Source organism: Pholcus phalangioides, unplaced genomic scaffold (genome assembly GCF_987345545.1).
Source record: "Pholcus phalangioides strain wild (caught in Gottingen) unplaced genomic scaffold, Ppha-v1.0 ptg000015l_1, whole genome shotgun sequence".
NCBI classification, from domain to species: Eukaryota; Metazoa; Arthropoda; class Arachnida; order Araneae; family Pholcidae; genus Pholcus; species Pholcus phalangioides.
Window position 1 is genome coordinate 105849866 of NW_028301608.1, and position 22897 is coordinate 105872762.

The 22897-nt window shown below is 36.6% G+C and overlaps 1 protein-coding gene across 1 annotated transcript; it reads right to left on the reverse strand.

Annotated features, from left to right (window-relative positions):
• Positions 1–523: 523 nt before the first annotated feature.
• Positions 524–11593, reverse strand: LOC149077275 (uncharacterized). Its single transcript, XM_089245048.1, has 7 exons — positions 11257–11593; positions 7930–8064; positions 5458–5604; positions 4330–4462; positions 4068–4207; positions 2270–2346; positions 524–2096 (listed from the first exon to the last, which is right to left on the reverse strand). Exons 1-7 carry the CDS (start codon positions 11405–11407, stop codon positions 2019–2021), a joined length of 861 nt encoding a protein of 286 aa, XP_089101174.1. The 5' UTR covers positions 11408–11593; the 3' UTR covers positions 524–2018.
• Positions 11594–22897: the final 11304 nt, after the last annotated feature.

The window sequence follows — 22897 nt, forward strand, 5'->3', positions numbered from 1 at the left end:
ATTCCACACTTTTTTTTTTCCATCTCAACCCCTTTATCAGAAATCTTTTCCTCTCATTGCCCCTCCCCTACTCAGGCCAACCCATAGAATCCTATGTTATACAAATGGCTTCTACTGTCCCTGGACTATTACATAGCCCACCAAGGGCCGATATTACCCACTTTGGAAAACACTATACTACACCATCAAGCATAACGTTTGTCCATATGAAACTGATTTTGTTTGATCCACCTATATATTTAGCGGAAATTGAAGCTAACAAGATTTCATTGCGTCAAATATCAATAAATCTCTAACAACTGGAATCCGTTCTTCATAATAAGACCAAAGTGCTACCCAATATTACTTTTATTGTCCAAGCTGGACAAATTATGGTGAATTCAGAGAAACTAGAGGGGGAAAATTCATGTATTTCTCCATTTTAAGTGCGACTGTATATTAGACTGTTGCATCAATTTCCTGAAGTCACTATTGTAAAGGAGGATGATGCACATAAATACTCTCAATTCAACTTTTTTTTTTTCGCAGGTAGGATAAAATGTTACGGTAAGTAAAATGTGGCCTGCAGAAAACTGGTTTGAAAAGTCCCTGGTCTGTGGGACTAATCAAGTTGAGATGGCACAGCATTAAGTATATAACATTTTTTTTCCATTTACATGTACATAAAAATGCGTGATCATGACTTTTCCAAAATATTACACACCAGAGAACTGAAACCTAAATTACCACAAGGAACCACAAAGTGAATATTTACTACCTGATTTGGATAATTTTGAAACTATCGTGGCCTATACCAGACTGGTCCGGTACCCAAAATCATTTTAGATTGAAATAACTTTCGATATTTAATTTGCTATTTTGCCTAGTTTCCAATAGTAAAATGTGCATTTACCACGAATATTTATCCATAATCGAAGCTACATCCACAGGTGGGTAAACCAATATCGATAATAACCTCTCATAGAACATATCTGCAGAGATTTTTCACTGCAAATATGTCTTTCCACACCAAAAAATAAACACATTTTGATACAGAATTTTCCTCATCCGCCCTCTTCATGTAAGATTAAGAAGAAAATGTATTGTTAACATGATTTCAAAATGCATATGAATCGTACAATTATAATACATAAACACAAATGATGGATACTTGATAAGTAAAAAAAGAAGAATGAAGAGTCAAAACTAATTGAACCTACGGTATTTCAAGCTCTCATATGTATGCAGAACATCGGGTAATGAATATTTTACAATTAATGTGATTTACAAGCATGGTTCATCATTTGATAGTTAATGAGAAATGATTTCAAAATATTCAGTAACTGACATTGCGGAAACGATAACCATACAGAACAAATGTTGTTACAGAAAATAAGAAAGCTTGCAAAGCTTATGCAAATATTGCTTTGAAAATTTAGCAGTTTATCAGATCCATGTTTTTTGTTTTCTCGTCAAATAATTATTACATATCGCAAGAAGTTTTCGAGCTGAAGAAATGCTATTGTCCACATCTTTAGTGGAGCTGATCAGAGCTGTCAAGGGATAGTAGAGATGAAAGCTGGGGTTGCTGTGGTTTTTAAAGGGATGACAGGTTAAGACGGAAGCATCATGTCTATTTTGGACAAGTCCATCACAATGATACAAGACTGAAACAAATTTTAAGCCAGTCACCCTCTTGCAATACCAGTGCATTCCCAGTCTCTGAATTTTCTTCTGCACAGTCAAGAAGATCAAATCCATTGAAGATGCTGATCAAACGTGAGGAAATCAAAATTCCTCTTCAGCTCAAAATCTTCTTACTGTCAACACCGGCCATGAAAGCCTATATCCTTCAATTATTAGATATGTAAAAAATATATTTCCACAAATACGGAGCAATTTGAAATTCATAATCATGAAAACAAATAAAATATTATCATCATTAATAGCCAGCACCTGAAGTATGTAGTTTTCAATCCGCCTCCAGTATAAAAGCAGCAAGCTTTGTGAGCAGTTGTTGAGAAAGGAAAATAAAATGTTCAGACGGTCATAACAGAAGGTGCTTTAGCTCGTTCCTTGTCGGATTGAACAGCTTCCTCATATGTTGGAGGTGGGGTCTGAAAAAAATTATACAGGGAAAGAGTATTTTTCGTCAGCGATAAGAAATATAATTTCTCAAATATGACATAAAAGATATATTGGCCATAAATAATTAAGTTAAATTTTGCTTGATTTTCAAGAAAGTTGCTGTTATAGGGGCAGGACGAGGGGAAAGCTACGGTGAACGTACCACAACATATTCTTCATCTCCAAGTGTCCCTGGAGTTGGAGGTGCTGTAGAATTTCCCTCTAAGCAAGCAAAGTCACCTGAAATATTAATTTTATATAACTATCAAACTATATCACTGAATTATAAGTAGATTTCATCAGTGTAATCTTTACTATATAGTGCACACACACACACACACGTTGCTTAATGTGATTACAAACTAAATTACAACTTTACTAACATATAACTTGTGACTTTAGATTTCTGAAAATAACAAATTGATAACCATTCCCCAAAGAAACCCAGAAGACAATATGACCATACCTCCCATTTATAACAGAAAAGGGACTGCTTTGTTTTTTTGCACAGAACTAGTTGCAAAATGTTTAGTCGTGCCACAGTCGTGCCCTCTGACTCACTATAAACAAAATTTTTTCTACGTTATGATATATGTCCATTCTGTACTCTTTGAAAGTGATTAACTAGGGCTAGGATTTCTATGACTTTGCATATTTAGCTGTTTTTACACGATGGAGAATTTTTCATGATTTTCAGCCATTTTGAGGTATATTTTAATTTTCTTCTAGCATGTTTTTTTTGCATATTTCAGCTTTTTTCTATGAAAATGGTTCCCTTTTCCTCCAGTCATCTCAATTTCCTAGTGAAAGACTTATACAGGATGAGATAAAGAGAGGTGGATTGTGTTTGTTCATGACAACTGTACATTCGTCATATATGGTCTATATGACTATACCTTTTTCTTCTTAATTTAATTTCTTCACTTTCTTTAAGCAGAGATAAAATGTTCAGGAAGGCCTGTTGCAAGCTAATCCTGTGCCCAAAAGGTCCCTTATCCCTCAACAATAGTGTGACTTACTTTCTTTCAAACCAAGAACAACTAAGGTCTATCTCACCATGGGCAATTTACTACCTAGTGAGTTGTGCTGGAAGTGTTTGTATCTAATATTCAAAGTGTGCATCTCGTATTGTGTCAGATTGTTCAGTGCCGTCATCTATATTTTAAAAATGGGAGTGTAATCATTGAATATTTGTACCGTTTGTAGGCCTGTTGCTCTCTGTGGCTAGACTTTTTAACGGGCAGATTGGCTGGAATTCACACTTGGAAGTTGGGAACAACAAAAAACCAACTTTAGAGACCACCACTGCAGAGGGGTTTCAACCTGGGAGCTCATGATGTAAGTCTGTCACTATGATCACTCGACCACCACAGTGGTCTTTTGCAAATAATAGTGTAGCTGTAAATTGATTCATCATCCAATTGATTCCGGACAGATTCATTAGATAACAAGGCCTCAATATTTTCACATCCTTTGCAGTTTTCAGACAAGGCAATAGCTGGTTGGAAAGGAGGTGATGCCTGGAGGTCCATTCTATTTAAAGCCTCCCTTTGTTCTGTGACATACATACATGGACATTAGTAAACTGAAGAATTTGCCCAAGAAATAACTAATTTTTAAAATAGTATTAATTCCATTAGTATTTCCTCATTCTCACATTATTTTGCTAAAATTAACATTACTGGAAATAGAAAAGATTTTTTTTTTCCTTCATGAGGCAAATTTTCTGTTTTTAGGGCATGAATACATTTTTTTATAGCACATTTTCCATCAGTTTTTCGGTCATAAAAATCCTAGCCCTAGTGATACTAATACCCGAATAATAACATTAACAGCGACTCCAAAATAAGTGGCATCTACTATACAAAACTGGGAATACATCTTGCGAAAATGCCAGAGCAATTTCGGTTTGATCGTTAAGGAATAACAGAAGTAGAATAAAGAAATAGAAAGTTTCTTACCACCAGAAGGGAGCGTGGAAGTGAACTGCGAGTCTGAAAATGGGTGGCTCTGTGAAGGTGCACTTGTGGTACTGTACCCAAAATCGGGTGAAAACTGAGAAGTGTGTACTCCATTACACCTCGCACTCACATATTTCTTCCTAGAATAAAACAAAAAAAAGCAACTATTTTGATTTCACAAAAAAATTTTCACAATACATTCACAATATTCTTTGACAGATAATTTTAGGACTCTTAACTTTTCCTACATATCAGCACGAACCTGACTAGCTGTATTATTCCAGCAAAGCAAGCCAACAGTGCTAAGCTTCCAGTGAGGGCACCAAGTATGATATGAACTGGGCCAAGGCTACTGAAAACGTGAACAATATAAGGCTCGTATACAACCTGAGGAGCTAGAAAAGAAATGCAAAGTGAAGGAAAACAATTCACTATAGTCGAAGATAGAAACTTGAAAATGTTACATGTAAGTGAAACATACACTAGAATCAATTATTTATAGTTGTCAAAATTTAAAAGTTGAGATTTTGACCTGTCAAACTTTAACATGTAGAAGAGAAAAAAAAACCATTCATCGCACAGAGAAATAGACTATCAAAACTGACTATACAGGCCTAACTCAACTGTTTGTAACTTTTTTCAGCTGTGACCCAAAATCAGCAGATAAAGATCAGCTTCGTGCCCCACAGGACTTTGTTTTTCCAAATTACTGAAACCAGTGACACAATAAGTGCATTATAACAGGACCTGTACCACTTATCCAGGAAGCCCCTGTAAATAAAGTTCGAGTCATGACCCATAGCTCAAAAGCCCCCCCCCCCCCCAAAGCAGAGTACTTGCATTGTTCTCCAACAAACACTCAGCTGACTGCAGTAAAACTTCTCATAATAGTGTTTCTACATTTTTCTTACAATTCTTCCAAACTTTTCCACAGTAGCACTGGGACTGTTGGTCTGCAACCCATGTCGCCAATTTCGGCATATTCTGCTTTGGAGTCCCTGACTATAAGTGGATTTATGCAATCAATCTCAGAAGCTCCCATGAATCAAAGTCTGGGTCGGGACCCATAGCCCAAGAGCCCCTGGCTGGTAGTGGATTTGTGTGGCCCATCTTAGAAGCGCCTGCGAATCCAGTCTGGGTTGGGACCCATGGCTCAAGAATCCCTGACTAAGTGAATTGGTACGACCCATCACGGAAACCCCTGCAACACCCATAGGTTAAGAAACCCAGGCCTAAGTGGTAAAATGACTGTGTAAGAAGTTGACAATATAAAGAGGTACCACTGTTTTGAAATAATAACATGAACGTTGAATTAAAACACTATATGCTATAAACAGTTCACAAAAATGACTAACAAATAATGTTTGAGAGTAATCACACAAAAGATTACCTTTGAAGCACATTTTCTTGCTGTTTGTTTCTCGCTCTTCATAGCCATAAATGCATTCACATCTTTGTGACCATTTACCACAAAGAACATTTGGGCCAGAATGACGGCACTGCTCATCATCTTGGCAATGCTCACCCATACCTACATCTAAAAAAAATTGAAATATAAGTATATAAGAGCTGTATGGGCCAAACGAGCATGAAGTACGGTAATCAATGAACCACAAATCAAAGAGTTCCATTTCATAAAAAGGGAATCAGTGTTCAAGTAATATGAGCATACAACAATTTTAAGATCTATAATGCAGTCAAATCATTTTCATCACATACTGAAATGTCCTGTTCATGATCAGAGGGTTATAGGTAAAAAAAAAGAAGCCAACTGATCTTCTCTCTGTATGGATTATAGTAATATGCAGGTAGGTCTGAAGCAACATTCTGATTGGTTGCTTGCAAAAATGATTGAGCTATTCGATTCAAGCTTGACAAATCTGGAAAATATTTAGGTACCAGAAAAATTTCATAGGCGTCAAGCATCCCTTTGACAAAATTGATCGAAAATAGTTCTTTGACTTCTGATAGGACCCTTTAAAAAAATCAAGTCTCCCTTTATAGTTTGAGCCCCGTGCGTCATCAAGAGCCAGCACTGCTCTTCTCTGCCCCCCCCCCTCGACCAAGTCAATTTCCTTCTGTAAATATGGTCTCTAAAACCTGATGACATACTAAATGATCACCCCTGTATGATAAAAAAACTGCAAGTGATTTGTAACTTTAACAAAAAATATTGTCTTAACTTTGTGCAATACTTCTGTGCATTTTCATTTTTGTGAGAATAGCACATATATTCACAAAGATATGTTTTCTAAAAAATTCCAATTTTCATCAAATGTTTTTTGCTTATAACATGATTTTTCAATCAATTTTTATGAAATTTACACAAAAATTGGAGCTACGGATAACACACCCCGAGTAGGAATTTAGAATGTGACAATTTATTATTCCACGGGATACAAGAAAATTTCGTAAATTGTTTTTAATGGCACATGCTCAGAAAATATTGATTTTATTTTTTCATAATAATTTGGTTGCCAGATCTATAATGCAAGTTATAAAAAAATTCCAAAGGGCTGTTGAATTACTTCATTATGAGGACTTGACGGAATCAACTAAGAGTATAGACTTAAGGTCTAATCTGCACCATCTCGTGGTGCAGCCCGTAAGTAGCAATGTTTAACACATGGTAATGGATATGAATGGGCTTCCTCCAACCCCCCCCCCCCACTGGCCACCAGTGATTATGGCCAAAAGCCCTCTAAAAAAGAAATATGTTAGAGGAGACCTTCATCCAGCAGTGGATTGAAAATGGTTGATAAAAGAATTCCAGTTGAATGTCATGAAAATTCAGAAGGATATATGCAATATATCGTGAGCTTTAATTTATGTTACCAACAGAATATCTGAATGGTAAGGGATTTTCTACAAATTGGTATTTCAATTATTTTATGTCATTTGATTGAAGAAACTGAACGAAAATAATCAAATAACATGAAATAATTAAAATACCAATTTGTGGAAAATCCCTTATCATTCAGGGACTCTCAGTCAGTAACATAATTTCTATTGGGTATATTTTTTTGAATTTTCATGACATTCAACTGGAATTTTTATGTAAGAGACACTATACATCTGGCAATGAAATTATGAAAAAATAAATCATATTTTCTGCACATGCACAATTAAAAATCATTCACTAAAAATGCTCAAATATCATTGAATAATAAATCGTAACGTTGTAAATTCCTGTTCAGGGTGTCTCATGTGTAGCGCCAATTTTTGTGTAAATTTCATAAAAATTGGTGGAAAAATCCACATGTCATAAGCGAAAAACATGCAATGAAAATTGGAATCTTCATACAAAACATTTATATCTTCATAAATGTACGTGCTATTCTCACGGAAATGCAAACGAGCACAAAGTTAGTACAGTCAAACCTTGTTAATAAGTCACTCTTGGGAGAGCAAAAATATTATTTAGTAAGCGGAGTGACTCGTTAAACGGAGTAAGCCATAGCTGTGCCAATTCCTGCCTGAAGACAATTGGGACTTCCAAAAAGTGACCCGGTAAGCGGAGTGACGCACTAACGAGGTTTGACTGTACAATATTTTTTGAGTTACAAATCATTTGCAATTTTTCATAATACAGGGTTGATCAAAAAACCTTTTTTTTTGCTATTTAATTTTTTGTCAGTCCCCCTAAATGCACTCGGGACTAAATTTTCACTGGACATTGTGAGTACAAGCATGGGATTCACGTGACCGAAGTTTCAGAACAATTTGCCCAGTATTTTTCTAGAAATTTGAGAAAATGTCTAAACTCTAAAAAAAACACAGTTTTAGAAACATAGTGCATGAAGCACAACTAACCATAAATGATACATATAATAGAAAAGTAGAATACCTCTGTATCACTTACATGGCACACAGTGGTTATAGTTATTCATACGAACGAACCCTTCAGCACATGAGCACATTCCCAACATGGAATCGCACATCTTCTCTCCACTGATTACTGAACAATTTTCAGCCTCTATGCATGGTATATCAAATACTGAAAAATGACGATAATTGAAATAATTATTTGTAACAAAAAGCATCACTTGCACAGGAATTAATTTTTGGCAGTTGAATCCAGATTTTACGCCACCATTTATTTTATATAATCCTGGCACTATATAATGAGCTTGGTGTTATATCGAATCACAGTTTAACGCGTGTAAAACTTAGAAATGAAAGATTTGTTTACTGAAAATTTCTGGCGCTGAGTGTGGGGACACAATAACAGGATTAATGACTGTATTTTTAAACCATCTTCCACGATACTGTTGGTTTAACATGAAAACTGAATTGATGGTTGATGATCACAGTAAGACCCTACTAATCCAAACAAACTGTGCCTCTGGGTATGATGGCACGATGGCATTATACAAGGATGACGTCACTCTCCGCTACCATATGAAGGTTTTTAACAACTGGCTGTTGCGAAGATATATTTTGGAAAAAGAGAAAATTCAACTGCCCAATCTTTGAATTTTCTCTCTTTCCAAAATATATCTTTACCACAGCCAGTTGTTAAAAAACCTTTGTATGATGGCATTATCAACATAGAAATGAAAAACCTGCCTAACAACGTGCTCTCAACTTTCTCAGAAATCTCTAATGCAGCACTTACAATACATTACTTTCCCAAATAATGGAAGCACTCAATAACTAAGACCATCACCAATATACACAATCTTAAAATTTCTCTCACATTCAAGTACATCAAGGGACTTAACCCCAACTAATATGATCCCATGAGCGAATCTGACTACCAGCTATTTGAGAAATTGTGAATCGCAATGAGAGGCCCACACCAAGAACTTTGGTACATACGGTGTACAGAAGGCCAAAACAAATTTTCCACCTTCCCTGTGAGGGAAATCTATGATTAACTTACATATCTTCCCAACAATAACGATATCTCTCCAAAAAATAATCTTTTTTTCGGAGGCATATAAAATCTATACATAGTATATCTAAATCTTGTAAAATATTTATTTTGCAACCTATTACCCATTATGTTCACTTTTGAGAGCTACTTGGCATCTATTTATCCACCTTGAACATTTTCGTATTCATTATCGTGAATATTAGAATTTATCTGGCACCTATTTAACCACTTTTGAACATTTTCTCACATTTATTTTGCAATCAGTTGCACATTTTAATTGTTTTTCATTTCCATTTCGCATATGTTTCCTCAGTTTTGCCATTTAATGGACATCTTGTGCACTTTTAAATGTTTATTGACATCTGTTTAATTATTTGAATTTTTACATTTATTTTACTGGCATTTATTCTTACAAGAGGGGACAATTGCTGTGACTGGTATACTTGGTGACCAATTAGAGTTTAGAGAATGGTTATTGGAGTTTTTGAACCCATCCTCAATAAAAGTAACAGTTTTCCCTTCCTCTTCTGATGCATATAATTTATCGCTATATCACCCAAATTTTCTGATTCATTTTCCTCTTGTGACTTTCGCAGGTGGGGACGGCATTTTTGTGAAGTTATTCCAAATTGAGTCCTTCCAGGCTTAAATTCTTGATGCCATGACCAAAAACACCACAGACTTTGACAAATTCTTTTTTTATCTCATACACAACACAATCGTGCACACATAAACTGACAACCATAAAATACTGTCTTCCCCTTTCACCTCCTTCATAGGCCCATCTATATTCCCACAATCGGTCCCTGACGACTGGGCATGGGAGGGAAAAGTCTGATTCTGGTCCTCCTCCATTTAGGCATAAAATTTCTCTCATTCCACATCATACATATTCCCCTAAGGAATCTCTAACAAATTGTTATACATGTTGAAACCTACTATGAAGTTTATTTCCGTGTAATGTGTTATAGTACTGCCATCTACAATCTATTTTATGAACAATGAGTAAAGTGTAATGATTGAATATTTATATCATTGTAGGCCTGGTACTCTCTGTGGCTAGACATTTCCAAGGGGAGATCAGCTCCCATTTATGCCTCAAAGTTGAGAATTACATAAAATGTATTTCAGCATACAACCACTGCGGCATGGGTGGAGATATGGGGAGAGGGGGGGGGGGTGGCAACATCAAAGGTGGAGTCGACTGATCTAATGCATATATATGAATTGACATCATCGAATCCCCTAGCAATAATGACCGCGCCCCCCCAAACTTCTAAGTCTATCTCCGCCTATGCACTGTGGCACCAGGGGTGATCGAACTCGGGTCCTCGTCATGCGAGTTCCTCACTATGATTACTTGACTATAGCAGGAGCTAGTGGTGAAGCACTGCCTGCTCTCTATGGACTGACTTTTTCAAATAAAAGACTGGTAGCATTGACATCCTATAACCAATTCTGAGCAGCTTTGATTCCCCCACCACAGGCGCAGATGCAGGATGTGCCAGGAGGAGCGAATTGTGCAAGTTTGTCGGATCATTTTTGTCGCACCAGTCATTTTCTGCACAGAAAGGGTTAGCACAATTAGACTGGGACCTACAATTTATTACTGATTCGGGATAGCAGCTTTTTTTTTACTCACTGAGGGATTGGTGCGCTAACCCCCTTAATTTGGGACACTCCCTCTTTTCTGTGGTCATGTAACTGTTTCTGCTGTACTCCTTAATCGGGAAAAATTCTGAAGGGAAGAACTGGGTATCAAACTTGAAACACTTCTAAACATTCTTTGGTACTTTAGACAAGTATCTTATCGACATGGGCTACAGCACCCACATTGGATCGAAATGTAAAGGAGAGACAAATTTCCAAACATTATTCAACTCTTGGAAGAGGTGGTAGTTGTTATCCCAACCCCAAATCCATGTCTGAGCAGGAGCAGGCATATTCAGCTGAGAATTGGACGAATCCGGGATGATGTATCGGAGAAGCTGCTTACAGTGTAGGTGCATTGAATCATCCCGCATTTTAAGGGACAAATTTCTCCCGTATTACTCTGCTCTTGGGAAGGGCAATCGGATCCCAACTCTGGATCCACGCTTGCGCCCAGACAGACTCAAATACAGTTAAGGCCTATAAATTAGGTGTGATAACCACTCCGCAACTAAATGGGAAAATAATAATATCGGGAAAAACCTCATGAGATACACCATTTGATATCAACACCAGCTAGTGATACAGATTGTTCATTTTAACAATGTATGTCTTAATACAGAGCTAAAACGATGATGATACTAATACAATGATTGTTACCGCTTCTTTCGGAATGAACCGCGAAGACCCACGAGGCGAAGTTGAGAGCCGGCAGCATGAGCACCAGGGCCCATTTCTTGAGGTGCTCGATCCTCAGCACGCAAGCCAGCAGTTTGTTAATACAGATCACGCTGATGGCAGTAGGAGGCATCGGGGAAAATTACCAAAGCAATAAAATTCACAAAATGAAACCAACTCCTTTGTTACATGCCACAAATATCATCGCAATAATAACGGTGACATGTGAAATGAAAAAAATTCTTCGACGACCCCGAATATGTCAATGATTGGCTTCCCTGCATATCACGGATCCGTCCATTAAATAGCGGTCAAACGCATCAAGTTGACGATCCGCGAACAAGGAGCAATCGCTGATCTAGAAAATCTACAATTTCGATAGACCAGGGAGATTGATGTTTTCTACCTGGCGGTGAATACAGTAAGCTTCAATGCGGTGAATATTATTTTTTCCCGAAGAGGATTATCGATGGTTTTTTTTTTTCTTCTATACACTGGTGTGCAAACATTAAGGACGAAGCTGAAAAATTGAGACCGAGTACTCTTTACGGATGAACGCAGGTTCAGTCTGACTAGTGATTACGCATACACATCTGGAGAGCGTGGGGAACACGTAATAACTAGGCTGACCATATTTCCACGAGAGAAATACGGGACATCGGGATTCCAAATACTGGAAAATACGGGCATCGCCAATTATCGCCAAAACCAAACCAAAGTTGCCAAATATTATTGAAATTAAGGAAAAATCCCAATGGCGGGAAATGATGCATTACTGCAAATTGCAGTGGATTAAAATGTATTCCACGAAAAAAAAAAAAAGTTTACCAAGGCAAATGTGGGAGATTAATATTCCCATATATAGTTGTAATTATCATAAAATAATGTATGAGTTGAAAAACAATTTTAATCTTTGACTTCAATAAGGAATAAAAATTCAAGTAGGCTTCGTGTGAAATACGGGGAAAACCGGGACACTTTTGCCAAAAAGTCGGGACGGCTAAAAAAACAGAAAATACCGGGACTGTCCCGGGAAATACGGGACGTATGGTCACCCTAGTAATAACCCCCTCCGACATTATCGAAAGGGACCGGTTTGGAGGTGGCGGAGTTCTTGTTTGGGGAGGTATCATGCTTGGTACCTGTACACACTGAGCTATAAGTAAGCTTTACTTATAGCTCAGTGCCTGTACATCTTCCAAGGTGGTTCAGTCACTGGTGCCCGCTATGAGGCTTTTCGAATAGACGTCATAATCATCATCAGCATCACTCTGAGGGACAAACACTAGACTAGATGATCCCCACTAGAGATCAATATCAAAACTGCCGCTTTTAGCGTATAAATGCGGAAATTTAACGGCGTTTTCCACCATACCGATAATTTAAAAAATTGAATTGAATAAATTTTAAAATTGAATTTTTGATTTTCGAAATAGTGAGTTCGCTTAAAGATACGAAGCCCAGAATATTACATAAGAAGTTATTAGCAGGACCTACTTTTGAGGTGGATATCCATGCAATAACATTGATTTCAACTATTTATTTATATCTTCTGAAGCGGAAAAATGAGAATTAATGTCTCCGTATTGCCTTACGATATCCAATTGCATCAATTCATATAGTTTAGGATGTCTGAAATTAATAATGGTTCTATATAAATTACATTGAAGAAATTCCGCAGCTTTAATCAATCATGTTTTTAAGGAAACAAAGGCAGATCGATAACTTGAAGTTAAAAAAAAAATTCGAAATATCTAGCCCCCATTAAGAAGGAAAAAAAACCGATTCATCTCTATATATGTTTCTTTAATTCAGATTTCTTTCTTTCATGAGTCGCACAGGAAGTCAACATATTGGATACCTTGTATATCCCTCAAGAAAGGGGCCGTTCAAATATTACGTCAGCAAAGTTTTAGTTATTTTTGACCCCTCCCCCCCTTGTCAGCAAAATTTCATCAGCAGTGCTCCCTATCTCCTGACGCATATCGGTGGGATCAGAAACGTACGCGGGAGGGAAGCATATTGGGGTTTGTGCGCTTCCCACCCGGGGGGGGGGGGGTTTAATGTAAAAGCATTAAAAAAAATTAAAATTTCGAAAGGAAATACCTTAATATGTTATTATAATCGATTTCTATTAATTTCAATGCTATTTGAAGGGTAAAAACTCTAAATTTCTCTTTAAGAAATTCATTGCGACCGACCCTTTAAGCCATATATGGTAAACCCTTGCCGTGCAGATAAAATGTGAAGGTCATCTGATGTGGCCTGGTCCCCCCCAACCTAATTTTGTAAAAATGAACTAAGCGGCACATTTACAGATCGCTTAAGTGACCCGTGGCACAATTCCAGAGCATTTAAGTGGCCCGTGGCACATTTTCAGATCACTGAAGTAGGCCCGTGACACATTCAAAGATCACTTAAGTAACCCCCGACACAGTTTCAGAACACTTAAATGATCTGTGGCACATTTAGAGATCCCGTGAGTGACATGTGGCACAATTTTAGAGCACTTAAACACCCCCCCCCCCCAGTGCTGTTCTACATCGCTCAAATTACCCGCGGAACATTCCCAGATTACTTAAGTGATCCGTGGCATAATTACGGATCACTGGAGTGATGCGTTGCACAGTTCCAGAGATCTTAAATGGCCCTGACACATTTCCTGAGCACTTGGATCCGTGAAACATTTAGAGATTGCTGAAGTGGCTCTGTAAGGGATTTATCATTAGGGAGAATGTTAGTTCAGGTGCCCACAAACTAACGAAAGATTTTTCTCATTTTTGTCTCACCGAGTAAGATTCCATTAAGAATATTTCATATTTTCATATAGGGTGGTTGATGACGTAAGCATCATCCAAACCGCCCCGTCATCGAAAGTCAGCAAACCGGAAACCCCCTCCCCCCATCGATGCTGACGTAATACTTGAATAACCCCAAAGAGGGAAATATCACGTGATTCAAAAAGCCTCATTGTACCGAGGTTCTCTCTCCTCGCGCGTGTCTTTTTTTAGTGGTTCTACGGGTCCTCAGTTCCTCTTCATGGACTACAACGTTACACCTCATCGTACAGTGGGTGTCGCAGAGCTGTTGGAGAGTAAATATATTCAACGCATCGATTGGCCGGCAAAGGTGCCCGAATGTAATTAATCCAATCCAACACGTGTGGGACACTCTAAAAGGAGAAGCTTCGCCAGAGCGCATAATATTTTTATATAATACCTAGGGATACGTAAATTTCGCAAAAAAAAAAAAAAAAAAAAATTAAAAATCATAAATTTTGCATTTATTAGCGAAAAAAAAAAAAAAAAAATTCAGGTCAGAAATCTGTATTTTTAGGAGAATACTATGCCGTTCATCAATTCCAACATACAGTACAGTCTCGTTTATCCGACCTTCCGTTCCGACGTCCCACCGCAAAAGCAAAAAATGATCAAACACCAACTATTGAGCTTTTAGAATTTCACATAACGATGGAGTTAAGGCTCTAGAAACTGCAATTAAATACATTGAGCAACAAGAAGAAGCTACAGGAATCGACATAATGATGCTGCAAAGATGGCGAGATTTGGCAGCGGAAAAACGGCACTCGTCAGGAGAGAAAAAAAAAGCAGAGACTACAATCAAAAATTTTTTTAAATCATCACAGGACTGAACTTTTTTTAAGTACTGTTTTTAACTTCAAAATATTGTGTACCCGTAAGTTCATTTTTTCAGTTAATTTTTTCTGTTGTTTTACTGTAAACATGATTATCCGGTTCGCAATGTGCAAAATTATAACAGTTTGACGTTTAATAGGCTTTTCCTTAACAACTTCGCATCATCCGACGTTCTGCCGGCCCGTTTATGTCGGATAAGCCAGACTCTACTGTGTACTCATTTGTCATTTTTTTTTCCTCGTAAAAATGCCATTGAAATTTGAGCCCAAAAGATTTCAAATATACCAACTTTACAAAACATGTGTGAATGAAAAATTTGATCCTTTCAAATTGTCGATTAGCATAATTTTCCCACAGAACTCAGAAACAAAAGTCAACTGAACCCGTATTTTAGGACTAGAATTTCATTGTCAAGACTTATTTTTAAGAAACTTATGGAGTAATCGTCATATTTATTGAGAAAAGCAGCAAAGTCAAAATTGGCAAATTTCGCATTTATCGCATTTATTTCGTGAATTTCGCATTTATCGCGGTTATTTCGTAAATACGAAATTTACGTATCCCTAATAATAAGCCCGATCTCGAAGGATCGTGCGGGTGAAATACTTAGCAAACATTCACGTTTTCAAAAATTTCCCTGTCCTTAAGGGATAATATAGACATATAGTTTTTCCTGCCAAATTTTGAAAAAAAAAAAATGATTACCGCATCGTGACTGCGATATGATGGATTGTCATAACTAACGTGGACATGATTATCACAAAAAAATTCTCTAAAAAGCGATGACCTCGAATCATGCCTTCATTTTGGGACACTCGCCAGGGATTTCCTGGCCAAATCCCGAGATTCGGACATTCCCATCAGTTTACAAGGATATAGGCCAATTCGTGAACTGGCTGGTTTCGAGCTTTGGCAGTAGCATCTATATAGGAGGTGGAAAAACACAGTTTAATTTGTGCGTTGGTTCAACATCAGCTATAGTACAGCTGCTAGAGCTGGTGTTGGTTCGGCAGGTAGAACATGACCTCCGGTTTTGACATCGTCGTTATTTCTCTGAAAAATCATTTCTCTCTATCATTTCTTGGAATCTCTCAAAAGTGGACACAAGGCAAACATTTTTTAATCATTTTCTCTGTCGTACGTTTTTTTTTTGCAGCTAGAACTTGCGGTTGTTTTTTCACACCAAAATTGCACGCGAGTGAGATTTTTTTAGACTTCCTAGAAAAAAAAGGAAAAGTTTAGCAATCGGAATAAATAGGTCTAAAGAAAAAAGTGAAATCGCGAATAAATTTGGACTTCGATCCGTCAACTTTTTGGGAAAATAAACATTTGTTTTTTTTAAAAAAAAATCAAGTGTGTATGTAGAAGCAATTACCTCTAGATACATACTAGATACATAGCAAAAGTACAAGTTTCTGGCCCGCGAGCGGCAGAAATACTGCACATCTGGCCCACAGACTGAAAAGGTTTAAAAAGAAATCCATTACACCAATTTCTTTTCTCAATTTTTTCGGTATTTTAGAAAGACAATGACATTTTTGAATGTCATTTACAGTAAAAAGTACGGCCGATAAATAAGAGGTGATTCCATGTTGGTGTTTTTTTTTTGAGAGCTGCTGAAACTTTATGCGTTTAAAAGATTTATAAAATCCCACAAAAGTTCGAGGGAATTTGAAATAAAAATCAAGGTAAAAACTACTCAACTTTGCTAAGCGAGATTTTATCAGTTTATAAATAACATCAAAATCAAGGCAAACTGTGTGTATTTTATCCTTATATAATTAACCAATTCAGATTTTTAAAAAAAAAATCCCTGCAATTAATTAAACTGATGTGTTTAATTGTATATTGTTCCAATTTAAAATATGCCAACACCCGTTTACAGCCGTATTTTCGAAAAAAGAAAAAATTTTTTCAATACTTTTTATGGGAGTGATCAATGGAGGGTTAAAAGAATTATTTAACAGTTATCTATGACTGCCAGAAAATTTTGAGTCTGACTCAGAATGATTCATTCATGTATTGATTTAATAAATGAATATTAAATTAATGAATGGATGAATGAAATAATAACGACGAGATATTTTTGTTCAAATCAGTCTTCTAAACAACTTTTTTGTCCGACCTTCCCATTTCTCTGGAATTTTGCTTTTATTGCCCTCACATCTTTTCCCAGGTCCTTCCCCCCCTCCCCACAGCGGTTAAATCTCAATTTGAAACAAATGAATTAGAAGAAATGCACAACGAAAACAGTTCTGCATATTTTATTTGTACTCAAAGTAGAGGAATATGCATCATAAGTTTATTTTCAATTATAATATGGTGCAGCTTGTTTTCAACACTTTTTCTACTCAATCGTAGATACAACTCGTACACATTCTTCTGCGGAATTTCTAAAAATCGGTACATGCCAGTGCATGCTGTTCTAAGTGTATGTGTTGCTTCAAGCGCTTTTATTAGAGTTATTTTGTTTATATTATTTAGAGATATTTTGTTTATATTATTTAGAGTTATTTTGTTTATATTATTTAGAGTTATTTTGTTTATATTATTTAGAGTTATTTTGTTTATATTATTTAGAGTTATTTTGTTTATATTATTTAGAGTTATTTTGTTTATATTATTTAGAGTTATTTTGTTGATATTATTTAGAGTTATTTTGTTTATATTATTTAGAGTTATTTTGTTTATATTATTTAGAGTTATTTTGTTGATATTATTTAGAGTTATTTTGTTTATATTATTTAGAGTTATTTTTGTTTCGAGTTCTTTCTGGTGCTGCCATGTGTCTTCCATATTTTGAAATGAAAATGGTGAGAATGCTTGAATTTTCTTTTCTTGTTTTCAACTGGAATACGGTAGGAAGTTTTAATTCTACTTTACAGACTCAGATAGCACAAACAGGGGAGGCGGTTGTTTTCCCTTCTGTAGTTATTATCATCCCGAACTTCAATGATTATGCGCATGTTATCGTTGAAGTCAGAGCTGAAATCTCTGAGGTAAAAAGGAGATATATTAAACAAAAGAATTACAGCAAGGAAAAGCAACCCCCCCCCCCGTTTGTGCATTCCAGGTCTGAAAGGTTTAAATGCTATTTTAATCAAATTTCAGCCTTAGGTCAGCTTGAGCGGTAGTCTATTTATTCTGGTGAGATAATCAATCAGCTTTGATTCTACATACTGTATTTGAAAAAAGCTATTAGGCTATTACCCTTATAAATGCCATTTTTGTGAACATGGTAACTCCAAAGCAATATACATTGACATTGCATGCGTAAATGAAATCTCCATCTAGTAAATAAATAGGCTACATACAAAAATCATTGAATTGTAAAATTAATTTCACAATGCTTTCCTAACACGATAATTTACCACCTTGTGTTATTTTCATCCGTTCTTTATCAGCAGCAGTCCATAAGTTAGAAGTGATCCATGAGAGGTCAGTATGAGGCTTCTCTTGAAATGGAATAAGTTACAGGCAGAAAGATAGATTTCTGGCTGCTCCTTAAGACCCTTCACTGTTTTTGTAACGATGCGATATCTCTGATCGTCGTGATGCAGCGTCATCAGCGACTCGTACTTAGCGTGCCACGCAATCCGCACGTCACACATGGCCTTAGGAATTGCGGACGCACTTAACATCACCAAGACGATACACAGCGCTTTCAACGAGATCAGTGATGACGAAGCTGCCACGTAGACTGATACAAAAAATTCGTAGTTCTTCACGTAGATGGTGATATAAATGAGGACGAAAAGAAAATGCATCGTCATCAGGCTCAGCAAAGGGAAAGAAAAGCTTTTCTTCAAGTCTTGTACAAAACGTATTGTTTTCTTGTGCTCTTCTACAGTCATCCACAGTTTCTCTGCAGAGGTGACTGAACAATCCTCTACAGATCGAGCAAGGGCTCTTATATTGTTAGAAACATCCACGAAGACCCTGTAGAATGACAAAGACACGTACAGGGGCCAAAGGAATATTGCGTAAGACACGCAGCAAGTGGACACGAGAAACATTGCCACTGCGGTCTCCGTGTCAAGATCCTCCGGCTCCATGTTTGCGAACCAGTATCTTACAGATTCACCACCCCTGGTAAATACGAACTCCAGTACCCATATCAACATCATAGATACGGTGATCATTATCGGAAGCAGCAAATCGATGCAGAACGCCCTATTTCGTGCGACCTGTCCGGTTCGGCGAGAAAGTTCGTCGTTGTGAGCCATTATTTCTGCAATTTCCTGCGACCTTTTCTTGATCGCGAACCACGAAGCGACGCTGACGAAATATTGGACGCATTCGATGATGTCATGCAGTTTCCCAAGCGGTACGTTCCTTACAGACCGTATGGACAAAACCCACGAGTAAATCACCGTCACATGGAAAAACACAGCGAAGAGTTTGCACGCGAGTCTGTTGTTTCCCGACAGATTGATGCCGAAGATGACGAATGCACATCTTATGAATTTATAATTTGAGACATGGCGATTTACTTGAGGCATTTCCACATTGTTGGAAGGACACATTGTTTGAGACCGGGAGACATCAATAGCGAACGGCAAATGTTTGAACAACATTTCAGTGAACCATTCGGGAACCTTTATCTTGATGAGGATTGACAGAATTTTGACTCATTTAGGATTATTACGTAATTTTTTTAAGCGTTTCGGGAAAAAAGGGTCGAATTATCACTTTGAATAAACAAAACAGGTAATTTTCGTAAACATTCGGGGACAGTATTTCATTCGACTATAAGCATTAAACTCTACAACCCCCAACAGATGTTTTTAAACACGATTCTGCGCATGCTCATAATCATCTTTCGTTGCGTTCTAAACAGATTCGGTGATCAATCACAGAGTGAAAATTTCAAAGAATGTTCCAGTTCGGGCTATAATGAAAAATTATGAATCGATTATGAATTTTCATATTTATAATGGATTTTCCGTGTTTATATATTTTATCACTTGAATTATGTGTATTTCATCGATATGACTAATACGCTTTAATACCTCATCACAACTGATTGATCTCTTGAAAATGACTAAAAGCCATTGAATCCGTGTTTCGTTTCCAAGTAAATTATACGAATAAGAATATAATTTCAATGTTTTTGAAGAAAATATTTGTGTATATTAAAAGCATATCGATTAGAACTTATTATAAGCAATTTTACGTAATAACGGTGAGTTTTTACAAATGTATAGATTTTTTTATAACTACTAAGTTGATACACGAGTATGTGGTTTGCACTGGGGTTCATTTCGCGAAATTCGAGTTTTATTTAGCAACGGAAAATAATTATTTAAAAATTCCATAGATAGGTAGTGCTGTCAGTGTAATACTATTTTTCGGATGTCATTCAAGTCTTTGTTTATGCTCGAAAAAAATGTTTTGTGAGTGAACGGAGGTTTTTAAAGGTTATTAATGTAAATATTGAGGCTTCTTCCGGCTTTACACTTATGCAGATGAAAAATATAAGTTCCTGGAATGCCCCGATCTATGCACTGAAAACATTCAAATCTAAAGCTTCTTTTTAATGAATTTTCTCTTAGCATAATCATTTTACATGAAATGACGAAATCTTTCTAAAAAAAAGAAGCAATTGGTGCAATTGGTGTTCCGCGGAACCCTGGGGTTCTGTGACAGCTTTTTTTTGAGGTTCCGCATGATCAAACGCCACAGAACTCTTAAAAGTCACGGATTCCGGCAATTCAGAAACAAACAAAATGAGTGGCGCAGCACTCAGTGCCTAATGATTAATAAATATCCTCCGTTGAAAAGCACTGGAGATGTGGTTCTGTTTTAGTACGAAAATAATTATTGTTCATTGTGAGGAAGTGGCGCCATCTATTGTAAACATACGCAAGGAACGTAGCCAAAGATGCGCACTCATACGTCCTCATGTCCAAGTTTATAAATTTCTGGTAACCCTACTTCAACGCTTTCTCTCGCATATTGAGTACGTAAATGATGAATAATATCGTTACATTGGGACCCCTGTTGCTATCTATGAAGTATAAAAAATACTAAACACCAGCCTGCTTAAAAAATATACTGGAGCTGAATAAAAATTTTCTTTTCGGTAGATTACTATGTGTGTGGATCCTTTAAACAAAGTAACTGTACTTTAACGCTTTCTCGCGCATGTTGAGTACATGAATAATGTCATTACACATTGGAACTCCAGCCGGCTTAAAAAATCCTGCTGAGCTTAATAAAATATTTTTTTATTTCTGTGTGTGGTACCAAGGATCCTTTTTATTGTCTAGATAGTGGGCACATTCTCTTTAATTTCATCTGCATAGACCTGATGCTTCCCTGCGCACAGAATTTTGATATCTCTGAGAGAGAAAAAAAAAAACACACTACATTATACAATGTAGGGAATTTTTTTCCGTGAAACAAAAAACTCTATGTACACGGGTACATTCTCAGTCATTCTCAAACCCTAAACGCATAATTTGTAACCTTATTTACCATGAAAAATAAAATGGTTTCTTAGTTACTTTTGTTCATAACTAACAAACGGGTGAAAATAAAATTTTATCAGCCAAAAAACATGCCTTTTAGAAAATAATACTATACAGAGTACAGTATGTATTAAAGTGAGAGAAACATCATTAAACTAGAACCTCTTCTGCCTCCTATCAAATAATGAACACAACTATTATGATTGGTGTGTCAAATGAAAAAAAAGCAATATGATATGATATTAATAAATATTTTTCAAACAATAATATCGATCCAATTATCAGTTAATAATTGGATGCAAAAATACCATAAATTAACATCAACTAAATTGCATTAAATTAAATTTATACTATTACTTAAAAAATAATTATTATCATATTATATTGGTTTTTTTTATTTGACATATCAATCAAAAAATCATAAATCCCAATCATAACAGTTGTGTTTTTTATTTGTTAGGTGGCAGAAGAGGTTATAGTTTAATGATGTTTCTCAATTTAATATCCTGTACTCTTCAGTAAAGTATTTTATAAAAGGCATATTTTGGGTGATTACCCGATTGTTGGTTATGGACAAAAGTAACTAAGAAAGACAACATTTTTTCATGGTTAAATAAGTTTACAAATTACTTCTCTACATTGTATAAGGTAGCATGTATTTTTTAATTCTGTATGCAGAGAAAGATCAGTGCAGGTGAAATAAAGCACAATGTGCCCGCTCTCCCATCTGAAAGAAAACAAAGTTAGAGGTCACATTAAAAAAAAAAAAATGCAGGAATGATATTTTTTCCTTTCCCCGCGAGCACCTCGGTGCTCATTATGCCCTACCCCCACAATCCTGGAGCAAGACCCCCCTCCCTAGACTAAGATCTCTAGTGGGTTTTCCTCTATAGTGAATTTATAAAGTAAAAAGAAACCTTTTATCTACAAAAAATACTTTTTATGATATTTTTACTTATTTCTGTTAATTTTAATGTTTTTTTTGAGGGTAACTCGAAATTTCTGGTTAAGGCAATTTTTGTACTCTCCTCCAAAGGTCGATCCTGCGTACGCGTTCTGCGTAAATACATCGCCCCTGATTAAGAGGAGGTGGTGGCGGCGCCCCTCTTTCATTTTGCCTTGGGAACAAAGATGGTGTTGAGATGGCAGTATATATATAGAGACACGCTTTTTTTGGGATAAATACTCAAAAAAAAAACTAGTTTTGTTTTTACTCTAGTTTGAGTTTCGTAGAACAGGCCTCATTATCATTATCGAGGGTTTCCACTGAACAGCCTTACAACCAGCCGCTGTGGTGGTCGAGTGGTCAGAGTGACAAACTCGCATCGCGAGGATCCGGGTTCAAACCCCACCGTCGCAGCAGTGGTGGTCGGCTGAAGTTGGTTTTCTGCGGTTCCCAACTACGAGGCGTGAATGCGAGCCGATCTCCCCGTTAAAAAGTCTCGCCGCAGGGAGACAAAAACAGGCCTACGCAAAGTTACAATTATTCATTCA